The 13,212-nt window shown below is 43.9% G+C and overlaps 1 protein-coding gene across 1 annotated transcript in view; it reads right to left on the reverse strand.

Moving 5' to 3' along the window:
- Nucleotides 1-1,169: 1,169 nt before the first annotated feature.
- The window catches only part of LOC126092544 (uncharacterized), an 85,522-nt gene continuing 73,479 nt past the window's right edge, over nt 1,170-13,212 (reverse strand). The window contains exons 5-6 of the mRNA XM_049908202.1: nt 3,971-4,132; nt 1,170-1,284 (exon numbers count right to left, since the gene is read on the reverse strand). Coding sequence (XP_049764159.1) covers nt 1,228-1,284; nt 3,971-4,132 — 219 coding nt within the window. The 3' untranslated portion in view covers nt 1,170-1,227. The remainder of the gene's footprint in view (nt 1,285-3,970; nt 4,133-13,212) is intronic.

Here is a 13,212-nt window from a genome sequence, read left to right on the forward strand (position 1 = left end):
TGAAATTGGATTTGGCTATATGCTACGTTACTGCTTTCTTCTTCTGATTCTTCTTCTTGTTTTATACTTCACGGGTTAAGCATTGAGACTGTTATGTCTTCACACATTATCTGTCCATCTTTTTTTGGGTCTTCCAACATACCTTCTTCCTGTTGGTTTGTAAGCTAAGGCTAGTCTGAAAGTCGATTACTGTCAATTCTCTGTACTTTTTCGTAACAGGTGTTAGGGTGTTTGGTTATTCTGCTTTCAGTTGCCACTACTTTCAGTTCTTGTCACATTGTTTCGTTTTCTATGTGGTCTGTTCTTTAGTATCCTTTTGTTCTTCTTAGAAATTTCATTTCTGATCTTTAAATTTTATCTAATGTTCTTATTAAAGATGGCCTGCATTCACTCCTATGAAAAAGTGCTGTAACAGCTTTATTTTTATAAAATTTTGCTCTCGTTTCTTGTCTGGTCTTATTTCTAAATACGTTATGAATGATGCCACATTTATTTCTAAATGTAACCCGTTTTACATTTAGATCTTTATTGCGGTATAGGCACCTTAACATCCCAAATAAGTGAAGGACGACACCTGCTCCAAAATCACATTATCCATAATGATTTTGTATCGTATCGTATCTACACCCCAGAAAGCCATCACTTTAGTTTTGTTTTCGGAACTATCAGTATCGTGTCGTTTACAAAAGTAGTTCAGGTGGTATAGTGCACGTTGTCAGTCGTCTTCTTTTTCTTGCAATATCAAGATATCATCTGCATAAAGTAAAACATGTAACATGGTGTCTTTTGATATTTTAATACCTTTTCGTATGTTTAGGATAATGTCATTACTGAAAATATTAAGAAAAGTGGGTAATATCGGGCACTACTGTCGTACCCCTTATTTATCAAAATTTCTTCTGTTGTTGTTTCACTTGCATTTACTATAATTTTTAATTCTTTGTATAGTCATCTTACGCCCTTTACTAACTTTACGTTATGATACGTATAATATACATACCAGTGCATAAGTATTATACGTATATATAATATGTTGCAATAGGGATATAAAACACGCTAGCGCTGTGGGTTTCATTCAGAATGACATACAGAAATATGCGGTTGTAGTGGCTTTTCCAGAATAATAAAATATCCTTACTTTAAGGTTTGCAACGCTTTATTACTTTAGACAGGGGTATTATACCACAATAAAACAACAGTGCGTGTAGAAGCAGAGTCCATCCATCTTTAATCCTCCTTGAAATTTCGAAGAATGGCGAAGAACGAATAAGAGAGGTTTAAGATCTGAAAAAGAAGAACAAATAAATCACATTTCACCGCTTTACATTGATCTGTATTTTACAGTTTCACATAAACATGCACATATAAGCATTGAATTACTAACATTTATCCACACATTTCGCCTGATAATAGTGCTGATTCATTGTGGTCTAAATTTTACAAACCACTGAAAGCGGTACAAATTTATAAATTTATATGTTTCCAGCCGTAGGTTTTGATACCACTTGAGCAGCTGATACAACATAATTGAATATTAATTCAAACTACGAGGGTAATCCCAAAAGTAAGGTCTCCTACTTTATTGTAAGTACATAGACCTGCTGTAGGCTGCAGTACGTAATGGGAGATGAAGAAGCTTGCACAGGATAGAGTAGCATGGAGAGCTGCATCAAACCAGTCTCAGGACTGAAGACCACAACAACAACAGACCTGCTTATTTCTACTTTGGTTTACATCAGTTTACAGCTTGAACATTTAGCTATTTTTCGACATAATCACCATTTCTGTCGATGCATTTTTGTAGACGCTGTGGCAGTTTTTGTGTGCCCATGTCATACCAGCTCACCACGATGCTGTTCAGAGAGTTATGAATCTCTTCTTTCACTTCGTCATCGGAGCTGAATCGCTGGGACCACAAATAACACTGACAGCTACTGTGAGACTCTGAAAAAACTCAAACGGGCAATTCAGAACCAGAGAAGAGGAACGTTGAGCAAGGGCGTACACATTCTCCATGACAACGCTCGCCCACACATCTCTCGGCAAACCGTTGCTCTCCTGCGACAGTTTCAGTGGAACATGATCACCCACACACCCTATAGTCCTGACTCGGCGCCCAGTGACTATCACCTGTTCCCTAGGTTAAAAGAACATTTGGCCGGAAAGCGACTCAGCTCCGACGACGAGGTGAAAGAAGAGAGTCATAAATTTCTGAACAGCATGGCGGCGAGCTGGTATGACATGGGCATACAAAAACTGCCACAGCGTCTACAAAAAATGCATCGACAGAAATGATGATTATGTCGAAAAATAGCTAAATGTTCAAGCTGTAAACTGATGCAAACCATTGTAGAAATAAACAGGTCTATGTACTTATAAAAAAAAATAGGAGACCTTACTTTTGGGATTACCCTCATAGTTACTGAGCTCATGGTGCAACCGTTAAAAGACATCACACCTTAAGAAAGAATATACATAGAGTTTCCTGTGTTCTTTTTTACTGTTTTAATTCTCGCATTTATCTAAATTTAATGTTTTGATATGATTAGCTCAAAAATTCCAGATAATTTTTAAATTAGGAAATTCAAAATTGTATGGCTTTCAGGTTAAGACACAGCGAAGTATAATTTCAGACATTGACATGCGAACAGGTAACACGTGCATGTTTCATTACTGGAACGAATGCGCTCTGCGTGGTCTCTCTGTGCAAATTTGTAAGATTGTACTGCATATCTCGTCCTCGTGGACAATGAATAAAACACTTGTAGATTCGATCACTTCTGACAAAACTCTGAAACTCGTACTGTAAACCTAAGAAATGTCATACTATTTTATGTTAAGCGTAACACAGACAGATATATGAAGAGAATTTTATTTGTCTAGAAACAGGTCTACGGTAATGGAAGTAAGGGAAGCTTACAGATTACGTTAAGATGACGAATTTATGAATAAGGTTTGTGTACCACGCCTTAAGGCATCAGTGAGAACATTCCATCTATCATGAGTGCATTCTGAAGAAATTATTGAAGTTGCAGAAAAATTTGTTGAAGGTAGGATTCTCACATGTTTACAGAAGAATGCGATAAGAAAAGTGCAGTTGTGATCATGGCTTTTTTGAAGCGTACTTTAATGAAGGAGATTTCTTTTTGAAACACGAAAGTGGAATATCTTATGGCTCGCGTCAGGGCCAACGGTAGGCAATGAAGTAGCGTCAAATTTGCTCACAAATCGGAATCAGAGGTTCTTCACAGATAAGTAAGCTGACTGCGAGGGCAGAAATGTTCGCCTACTCATTCATTTGAACACGCACATATGACTCATTTTAGTGTGTGTGTGTGTGTGTGTGTGTGTGTGTGTGTGGTGTGTGTGTGTGTGTGTGTGTGTGTGTGTGTGTGTCTGTGTGTGTGTGTGTGTTACAAGCCATAATGCTGAGCTGGTGTCCCTTTTCTTCACTCAGCAAAGAGTATAGTGTAGCAAAAGACATCGTGCTTGTTCTCATGGATGCTCAGGCAAGTAAAAGAAAAAGATAGGATGCAAAATGATACTTGAAGAAGTGATCTCGGTGTTCTAGAGATCGACTACGTGAGTACGATATACGAGAAAAATTCAGTTGTGCATCAGTTCGTATCGCCAGCAGTCGAGACCAAAATGATATCAGGTACTTGCTATTCTCGTAACAGTTCTCGATTATCGAATGTGTATTCGTTTCCGATTGTTTCCATACTACACTTGCTTAGGGAATTCGGGTCACGGCTATCACTTGTGCGCTTGTTATATTATAACAGTGGTACAATTTCTCTACTCCATGAATCGATCTGATAATGGTTAGACTATGCAAAAATCGCAATCCCTGTTCGAGTGTGCTACCTCCGCGTTTCAAAAGGCGATGTTTTGTTACGTCTCCCTCTCTATGACACTGACAAAAGTCGGGCAATTTTTGTGGTTGTACACACGAAGAAAACTTCCTCACCGCCACGAAAGACTCTCTGGAGAGAGGGAAGAATCCTGCAGCAGTGATGCATAATGGCCGCTGAGATCTCAGCATGAGTAGGAGCAGCGACCGTTTGATGGACGTGGGGCATTCGTGTAGTGACGTCACCGCATCGTATATCGCCAGCGTCAAATTCTCGCACTGAAACACAACAGCACTCATTACTATCTCTTCTCTAAAGAAAGGACAAGACAGTACAATAACAAAATGTCACAAATGCTTACAAATGTTTTGAATATAGTCATCTAAATGTATACCTAGAAAACCTCATTATGGTGCGTGCCTGAGAGAACTTTGTGAATCACTGTCGCGTCCCACCTTTCATGTTCTGGTCGCGAATGATCCGCGGGAAGAATAATTGTTGGTAAACTTCCGTGCGAGCTCGAACCGCTCGAATTTTACATTCATGGACCTTTCGCTATATGTACGTAGAAAGAAGCAATATTGGGTTGTCTCTCTTAACCGCCTTTATTTATAAACAAACAATACGAGGTGCATTCAAGTTCTAAGGCATCCGATTTTTTTTCTAATTAACTACTCACCCGAAATCGATGAAACTGGCGTTACTTCTCGACGTAATCGCCCTGCAGACGTACACATTTTTCACAATGCTGACCTCATGATTCCATGGCAGCGGCGAAGGATTCTTTAGGAGTCTGTTTTGACCACTGGAAAATCGCTGAGGCAATAGCAGCACGGCTGGTGAATGTGCGGCCACGGAGAGTGTCTTTCATTGTTGGAAAAAGCCAAAAGTCACTAGGAGCCAGGTCAGGTGAGTAGGGAGCATGAGGAATCACTTCAAAGTTGTTATCACAAAGAAACTGTTGCGTAACGTTAGCTCGATGTGCGAGTGCGTTGTCTTGGTGAAACAGCACACGCGCAGCATGACGTTTTTGTTGCAGTGCAGGAAGGAATTTGTTCTTCAAAACATTTTCGTAGGATGCACCTGTTATTGTAGTGCCCTTTGGAACGTAATGGGTAAGGATTGCGCCCTCGCTGTCCCAGAACATGGACACCATCATTTTTTCAGCACTGGCGGTTACCCGAAATTTTTTTGGTGGCGGTGAATCTGTGTGCTTCCATTGAGCTGACTGGCGCTTTGTTTCTGGATTGAAAAATGGCATCCACGTCTCATCCATTGTCACAACCGACGAAAAGAAAGTCCCATTCATGCTGTCGTTGCGCGTCAACATTGCTTGGCAACATGCCACACGGGCAGCCATGTGGTCGTCCATCAGCATTCGTGGCACCCACCTGGATGACACTTTTCGCATTTTCAGGTCGTCATGCAGGATTGTGTGCACAGAACCCACAGAAATGCCAACTCTGGAGGCGATCTGTTCAACAGTCATTCGGCGATCCCCCAAAACAGTTCTCTCCACTTTCTCGATCATGTCGTCAGACCGGCTTGTGCGAGCCCGAGGCTGTTTCGGATTGTTGTCACACGATGTTCTGCCTTCATTAAACTGTCGCACCCACGAACGCACTTTCGACACATCCATAACTCCATCACCATATGTCTCCTTCAACTGTCGATGAATTTCAATTGGTTTCACACTACGCAAATTCAGAAAACGAATGATTGCACGCTGTTCAAGTAAGGAAAACGTCGCCATTTTAAGTATTTAAAACAGTTCTCATTCTCGCCGCTGGCGGTAAAATTCCATCTGCCGTACGGTGCTGCCATCTCTGGGACATATTGTCAATGAACGCGGCCTCATTTTAAAACAATGCGCATGTTTCTATCTCTTTCCAGTCCGGAGAAAAAAATCGGAGGCCTTAGAACTTGAATGCACCTCGTACACCAAACCAGAGAATAACCTCAGGAAATACAAATGAGGAAAACTGACCGTTCCTTTTAAGCAGACGAAAGGTAAGGTTGATGGGATACGAGTACGTGTAGTAGCCCCGGCTCGATGGGAGAGGGGAGGCGGATTGGGCAGGGGTCGACCACACGAGGTTTGGCCACGGCTTCCTCAACACCGTCAACCAACCAGAAGGCTACAAGAAGGCACAGTCGAGGAAGGAGATAGTTGCAAGCACGAAATTTCATCGTGTAACACAACAGTGGTAGGTAGGGGAGACGGGAACTGAAAACAAGGACAATGCAGCATCAGGCGCTGCTTCCTCCGGATGCTTGAAATAACCTGAGGGTGTGTTAGGGGTGCACCTCGATAGCAGTCAAAAAAAAAAAAAAAGGTTCAAATGGCTCTGAACACTATGGGACTCAACTGCCGTGGTCATAAGTCCCCTAGAACTTAGAACTACTTATACCTAACTTAACCTAAGGACAGCACACAACACCCAGCCATCACGAGGCAGAGAAAATCCCTGACCCCGCCGGGAATCGAACCCGGGAACCCGGGCGTGGGAAGCGAGAACGCTACCGCACGACCCGAGATGCGGGCTCGACAGCAGTCGAGCCAAGTACGCCAGGCACACCCCAGCTGAGCGGGGGCTCGCACAAAATCCCAAGGAAGTAATTGACGAAACAGGAGCGATAGCGTGGACGTCATTCAGTCCTCGCATGTTCATTCTTTAGGAAGGCCCAGAGACAGAGTCGCGATCCCAAAGACAGAGCCGCGATTTGTCCCAACTCCATAAAGGTAGACGACTGTCCATCCTTTCACCAGACTATCGCATGAGTCTCGGCTGCTGGGAAACACACGTCCTCTGAGCGAATGAAAAGTTTACGGTTCGACTACGGATGGAGGGGCGCGAAAGAACTAGGCGACCAGTTGCCGCCCCAGCGTGAAGACTTCACGAACACCGGCGCAGGTCAGACGACAGGTGTCATCGTCCACAGAGTTACAGATGGAGCATAAAGGACGGTCCATCAAACCAATCGCATGTAAACTCTGATCAGTGGCGAATTTTCCATAGTCGACGTGATACCATGTCATTCTGACTGACGTCGGGAGGTACGGCTGAAGAAGGTCGCGCCATACCGCCGTCCACCTCGTTAATGGATGCTTGATTCAACGTTTTTGCAGTGGACGCTATGTGGTAATTGACTGTAGAAATCATTTGGACGTCGGGGGAGCGTACATGGGAGGCCCGCGCCGACATAACTAAGGTCCTCCAAAAAAAAAAAAAAAAGAAGAGAGACAGATGTGCAAATAGAGGAACAATATGTCCTATTGACGCCGGCGGGCCCGCGTCTCGTGGTCGTGCGGTAGCGTTCTCGCTTCCCACGCCCGGGTTCCCGGGTTCGATTCCCGGCGGGGTCAGCGATTTTCTCTGCCTCGTGATGGCTGGGTGTTGTGTGCTGTTCTTAGGTTAGTTAGGTTTAAGTAGTTCTAAGTTCTAAGGGACTGATGACCATAGATGTTGAGTCCCATAGTGCTCAGAGCCATTTGAACCATTTATTTTGACGCCGGCGGGGAGATGGGGGCCGGCGTGTAAATGTCCAAGAGCTGTCGCGTGAGTGAATTCCCTGTGCCCGATCCTCGGTCATCCTCATACGCCTTCGGTTCGGCCCAAATCCCCACATACCACACTACAAATGTAGTGCCCTCCTTCCACTATCCTCTGCTCGCAGCTATTCAGCTGAGTCCAGCAAGGATTCAGACGAGTAACTATCATTTCGCCGTCAAGGTCCACATATCGCATATTTATATGTGTGAAGTCCAATCTTTCGAACTTAAGCGAAACTATCTTTTCCTCCAGCACTATGGCAATATTGTGCTGATTTCTGTCCACAGATACACTACTTGGATTTTGTAGATGGGTGCACCAATTAATTTCAATAGCAATTAATGTCAATAATATCTGTATATTTCCTCCTTCTTATCCTCATTTGCATTTTCATATCAGCACTGTTTCTTCTGCCCAAGCTGGAGTATCATTGTTAATTTCTGCATCCTCCTTCGTGGCTCGTTAGGCCCGTCCTGTTATACCTCGTGAGCCGTACTCGGTACTTCATCTGTCAGAAAAGGAAAACCCCACGGAAAAATCAGTTTTTAATTTTCCTGAGTCCAAAAACCGATTAAAAAGGCAAAATGATATCGTTTTCTGATTGTCGTGAGGCGGAGACAAGACATGTTTAATGTGCTGCCCATCATTTTCCGCTAAAAGTTGAAATCGATAAAGGGCATGTTCCACAACGGACTGGAGTATCTCTGGGGTCACGTTCAGAATGCGTTGCACAACGTGTGCCTTCAATTCACTACGTTTGTAATTGGAGCACTGAACACATCTTTCGCATAACCTTACAGCCAGAAGTCACACTAAACCCTCAGCTGCTGACAGGTGTTGTTGATATACCTCGATGGAGACAGCTGAAAATGTGTGCCCCGACCGGGACTCGAGCCCGGGATCTCCTGCTTACATGACAGACGCTCTAACCAGCTGAACCACCGGGGACACAGACGAATGCGTGCAAAGGATAAGTAACTGCAGTCACGCTATTCACCTGTGTCCTCAGTGGCTCAAATGGATAGAGCGTCTGCCATGTAAGCAGGAGATCCCTGGTTCGAGGCCAGGTCGGGGAACAAATTTTCAGCTGTTAATTATCATTTATTCTAGAGAAGCTGCACGGTCATCAATGGTATCTGTTCTTTCGAGAACAATTACTATATATATATAGTTAAAAAGCTACCCGGCCATTGACCTCCGACCCGACGAATGCACACAGGTTGCCCGAACTCTTTCGGGAATCGTCACCTTAGGGTGCGCGAGTAATGAGTGGATGGGCAAATATCTATTAGCTAAACTACGTATGTAGATTGTGGACAGTTGGGAATGTGGGTCTCACGGGAAGCGTGCAAGGGATAAGTCCCTGTAGTCGCGCTATTCATCTGTGTCCTCTGTGGCTTAGATGGACAGAGCGTCTGCCATGTAAGCAGGAGATCCCTGGTTCGAGTCCTCGTCGGGGCACACATTTTCAGCTGTCCCCATCGAGGCATATCGACAACACCTGTCGGCGGCTGAGGGTTTAAGTTAGTTATCATTTATTCTAGAGAAGCTGCACGGTCATCAATGGTATCTGTTCTCTCGAGAACAGTTACTATCTTCTTATACAGGGTGTTACAAAAAGGTATGGCCAAACTTTCAGGAAACATTCCTCACACACAAAGAAAGAAAATATGTTATGTGGACATGTGTCCGGAAAAGCTTACTTTCCATGTTAGAGCTCATTTTATTACTTCTATTCAAATCACATTAATCAGCAACAGAACATACCAGCGTGACTTCAAACACTTTGTTACAGGAAATGTTCAAAATGTCCTCCGTTAGCGAGGATACATGCACCCACCCTCCATCGCATGGAATCCCTGATGCGCTGATGCAGCCCTGGAGAATGGCGTATTGTATCACAGCTGTCCACAGTACGAGCACGAAAAGTCTCTAAATTTGGTACCGGGGTTGCGTAGACAAGAGCTTTCACATGCCCCCATAAATGAAAGTCAAGAGGGTTGAGGTCAGGAGAGCGTTGAGGCCATGGAATTGGTCCGCCTCTACCAATCCATCGGTCGCCGAATCTGTTGTTGAGAAGCATACAAACACTTCGACTGAAATGTGCAGGAGCTCCATCGTGCATGAACCACATGTTGTATCGTACTTGTAAAGGCACATGTTCTAGCAGCACAGGTAGAGTATCCCGTATGAAATCATGATAGCGTGCTCCATTGAGCGTAGGTGGAAGAACATGGGGCCCAATCAAGACATCACCAACAATGCCTGCCCAAACGTTCACAGAAAATCTGAGTTGATGACGTGATTGCACAACTGCGTGCGGATTCTCGTCAGCCCACATATGTTGATTGTGAAAATTTACAATTTGATCATGTTGGAATGAAGCCTCATCTGTAAAGAGAACATTTGCACTGAAATGAGGATTGACACATTGTTGGATGAACCATTCGCAGAAGTGTACCCGTGGAGGCCAATAAGCTTCTGATAGTGCCTGCACACGCTGTACACGGTACGTAAACAACTGGTTCTACCGTAGCACTCTCCATACAGTGACGTGGTCAACGTTACCTTGTACAGCAGCAACTTCTCTGACGCTGACATTAGGGTTATCGTCAACTGCACGAAGAATTGCCTCGTCCATTGCAAGTGTCCTCGTCGTTCTAGGTCTTCCCCAGTCGCGAGTCATAGGCTGGAATGTTCCGTGCTCCCTAAGACGCCGATCAGTTGCTTCGAACGTCTTCCTGTTGGGACACCTTCGTTCTGGAAATCGGTCTCGATACAAACGTACCGCGCCACGGCTATTGCCCCGTGCTAATCCATACATCAAATGGGCATCTGAGAACTCCGCATATGTAAACATTGCACTGACTGCAAAACCGCGTTCGTGATGAACACTAACCTGTTGATGCTATGTACTGATGTGCTTGACGCTAGTACTGTAGAGGAATGAGTCGCATGTCAACACAAGCACCGAAGTCAACATTACCTTCCTTCAATTGGCCCAACTGGCGGTGAATCGAGGAAGTACAGTGCATACTGACGAAACTAAAATGAGCTCTAACATGGAAATTAAGCGTTTCCGGACACATGTCCACATAACATCTTTTCTTTATTTGTGTGTGAGTAATGTTTCCTGAAAGTTTGGCCGTACCTTTTTGTAACACCCTGTATATAGAAGTCACACTCACTAACATCAGGTGATCTGGACGGCCAGGATGTAGGAAAATGACGGCTTAGAATTCTAGCAATGCCGAAGTGCCTCTCCAGAAACCGCTTCACGAACTCTGTAGTGTGCGCAGGAGCGCTGTCTAGCATAAAAATTATCCTACGCACACGTCCACGCTGTTGAAGGGTTGGAATGACGATGGAGCGCAAAAGACTGTCATAGCGTTTACCAGTGACGGTGCAGGCAACAGGACCCACAGCACTCATCTTCTCGAAAAAATACGGTTCTATGATAAATGATGCTGTAACCTGCATCTTTACAGAATGAAGTGGTAAAGGTTGACGTGCGTGCGGATTTTCCGTTGCCCATATTCTGCAGTTCTGAGTGTTGACATATCCTTGAAGATGGAAATGGCCTTCGTCTGTCCACAGAAAGTTCCATGTCCGTTCGTTGTCCATGTCCATCTGAGAAAGAAATTACAGGGCGAGCGTTTCTCTCGCTGGAAGGTCAGCAGGAAGCAACTTCTGAACATGGGTGATTTTGTATGGATAGCGATGCTTTTTTTTTTTGTAGGATTTTATGCACCCTGTTCGCAAGCATGTCCAACGTCTGAGAAATTGCCCATGCACTACATTTTTACACACCAGCGCTCGACCCCTCGTGCAGTACTGTGGCCACATCTTCGGCAGACGCCGGATCAATCGTTTTCCTCCATCTCCCACACTGCACTTCAAAATAACTTGTCGTTTCGAATTTTGTAATCATTTTCTCCAGACCACTGGCAGAGATCGGAACGATGCCTTTTTTCATACCCTGCAAGGCTACTGTAGAACAGTCACCGTTCTTGGAAAAGGGCTTTACCAACAGCGCGCGTTACTTAATGGAGGCAGCCATCTTGGGCATCTCGGATGTAAACTGAGCAACAGCCGTGTGTCGTGCGACTGTTGGTGTGTCTTTTATAACATTACAGCGCCATCTATTCGTCAAATTTTCGTTTCTTTTTCTTTTTTTTTTCTTACACATCGTTCCCTGTGCTTCAATAGTGTGCTGTTTAGATTTGACGTCATTCTGAGAAGTGTTTCTCTTTCTACAGTGTTTTGAAACTGGAACTTTAATTATGGACACGCTGTACATTAGAAAGATATTCAAGAGTCGTGCTGAGGAAATGTACGTTTTCAAACTCTGAAGATTTCAATTTGGCAACTGATCAAAGCAGTTACACCCTTTCTGTGAATTTTATGAAAATGTCAACTTAAGTGTTGGCGACATAACTGATATCTGAATAGAACTTCGGGTAACGATAACCACTGTCATTCTACGTTTTTATGAACGATCCAGTCTGTATAATTCATCGTAAAATAGTGTAACGGATTATTCTTTCTTCTCTTACAGTTAGGACAAGAAGAACTGATATGTCTCATTATAAGGTCGTTGTTGACCGATCCAAAATGATGTTGAAGACTGGAAAGAATTGTGTCCCGAAATTTTCCTAAATTATCAGAAATCGATGCGGACAGTGCTCGATACCATAGAAGATGGAGACAGAATGGTAATGGTTTGAAGGGATGAAACGGAAAGGCCCTCTGCTTACCTTCAAATGAACTGACAACCTTACTGAAGAATATTATGTGCCCGGTGCCATGGCTCGGAAAGAGAAGTCATAAAAATCGTCATTTTCCACTTTATATGTGTGTAATTTGCAATGAAGAGAGGTCATCCATGTACTCGAAAGCACAAAAACACAGGGGTCGTATAGCGAGCAAATTTGTGGAAACTGGTTGTCAATTTGTTTCAGGCAGTTACAGATAAAATCTGCTAAGGCCGTTGCCGTAATGTGCTTCAACTTTATGTGCACTACAGGAGACGTTAACGCGAAATATTATAAGATCTCTCGTTTTTGAAAGTAGAGACGATTCCAACGAATCTGTCGCAGACGACTTGAATAGTGATTAATCGTGATGAGTTTTTCGCTTTTACTTTACTTGGTTTCATGTTGTTATAGAAAGGTCACACGTTGTTATTCCTGCATTGTTTTTTTATTCTTGTCTTTCTTTTTCTTAGTATTTTGCTCACTAACCTTTCTTTGTGTCAACTCTCTAAAAGTGTAAAGTATAAAACCCCATTACGTCGCTTTATTTCACTCTTAATCTGCTGAATTCATACTGTATCATTGCGTGGATATGTACATTCATGAGCCAAAACATTACGACCACCTGCTTAATAGCTTGTTTGTCCGTCTTTGGAACGAAATACATCACTGATTCTGCGTATCAGGGATCGACAGTTTGTTGTTAGGTTTGTGGCTGTTATATCCTAGCCAGTAATGCCAACCGAGCCCGCTGCCAAAAGGTTGGCAGCATCAAAGTCCGGACGCCGTCCGCATAAGCAGCGCCAGCGATACAGGAAATCGCCGCAAGTCTGCGCGCGCCACCGCTGGCTTCTGGCTTCTTAAGCGCTGGAGTCGCGAGCGCTAGGACAGTTCTGTATTCGCCGCTCAGTTGTATACTCGCCACCGATTTGTGTACTTGCTAGTCAGTTTTGTGTTCATCGCAGCAGAGTTGTTGTTTGTCGTCAGCCGACGCTGACCTAGCCGCTCCGACTCGAACTAGACAGATTTCTGTAGACACGGAGTTCACTA

This window comes from Schistocerca cancellata, chromosome 7 (assembly GCF_023864275.1).
Source record: "Schistocerca cancellata isolate TAMUIC-IGC-003103 chromosome 7, iqSchCanc2.1, whole genome shotgun sequence".
NCBI classification, from domain to species: domain Eukaryota; kingdom Metazoa; phylum Arthropoda; class Insecta; order Orthoptera; family Acrididae; genus Schistocerca; species Schistocerca cancellata.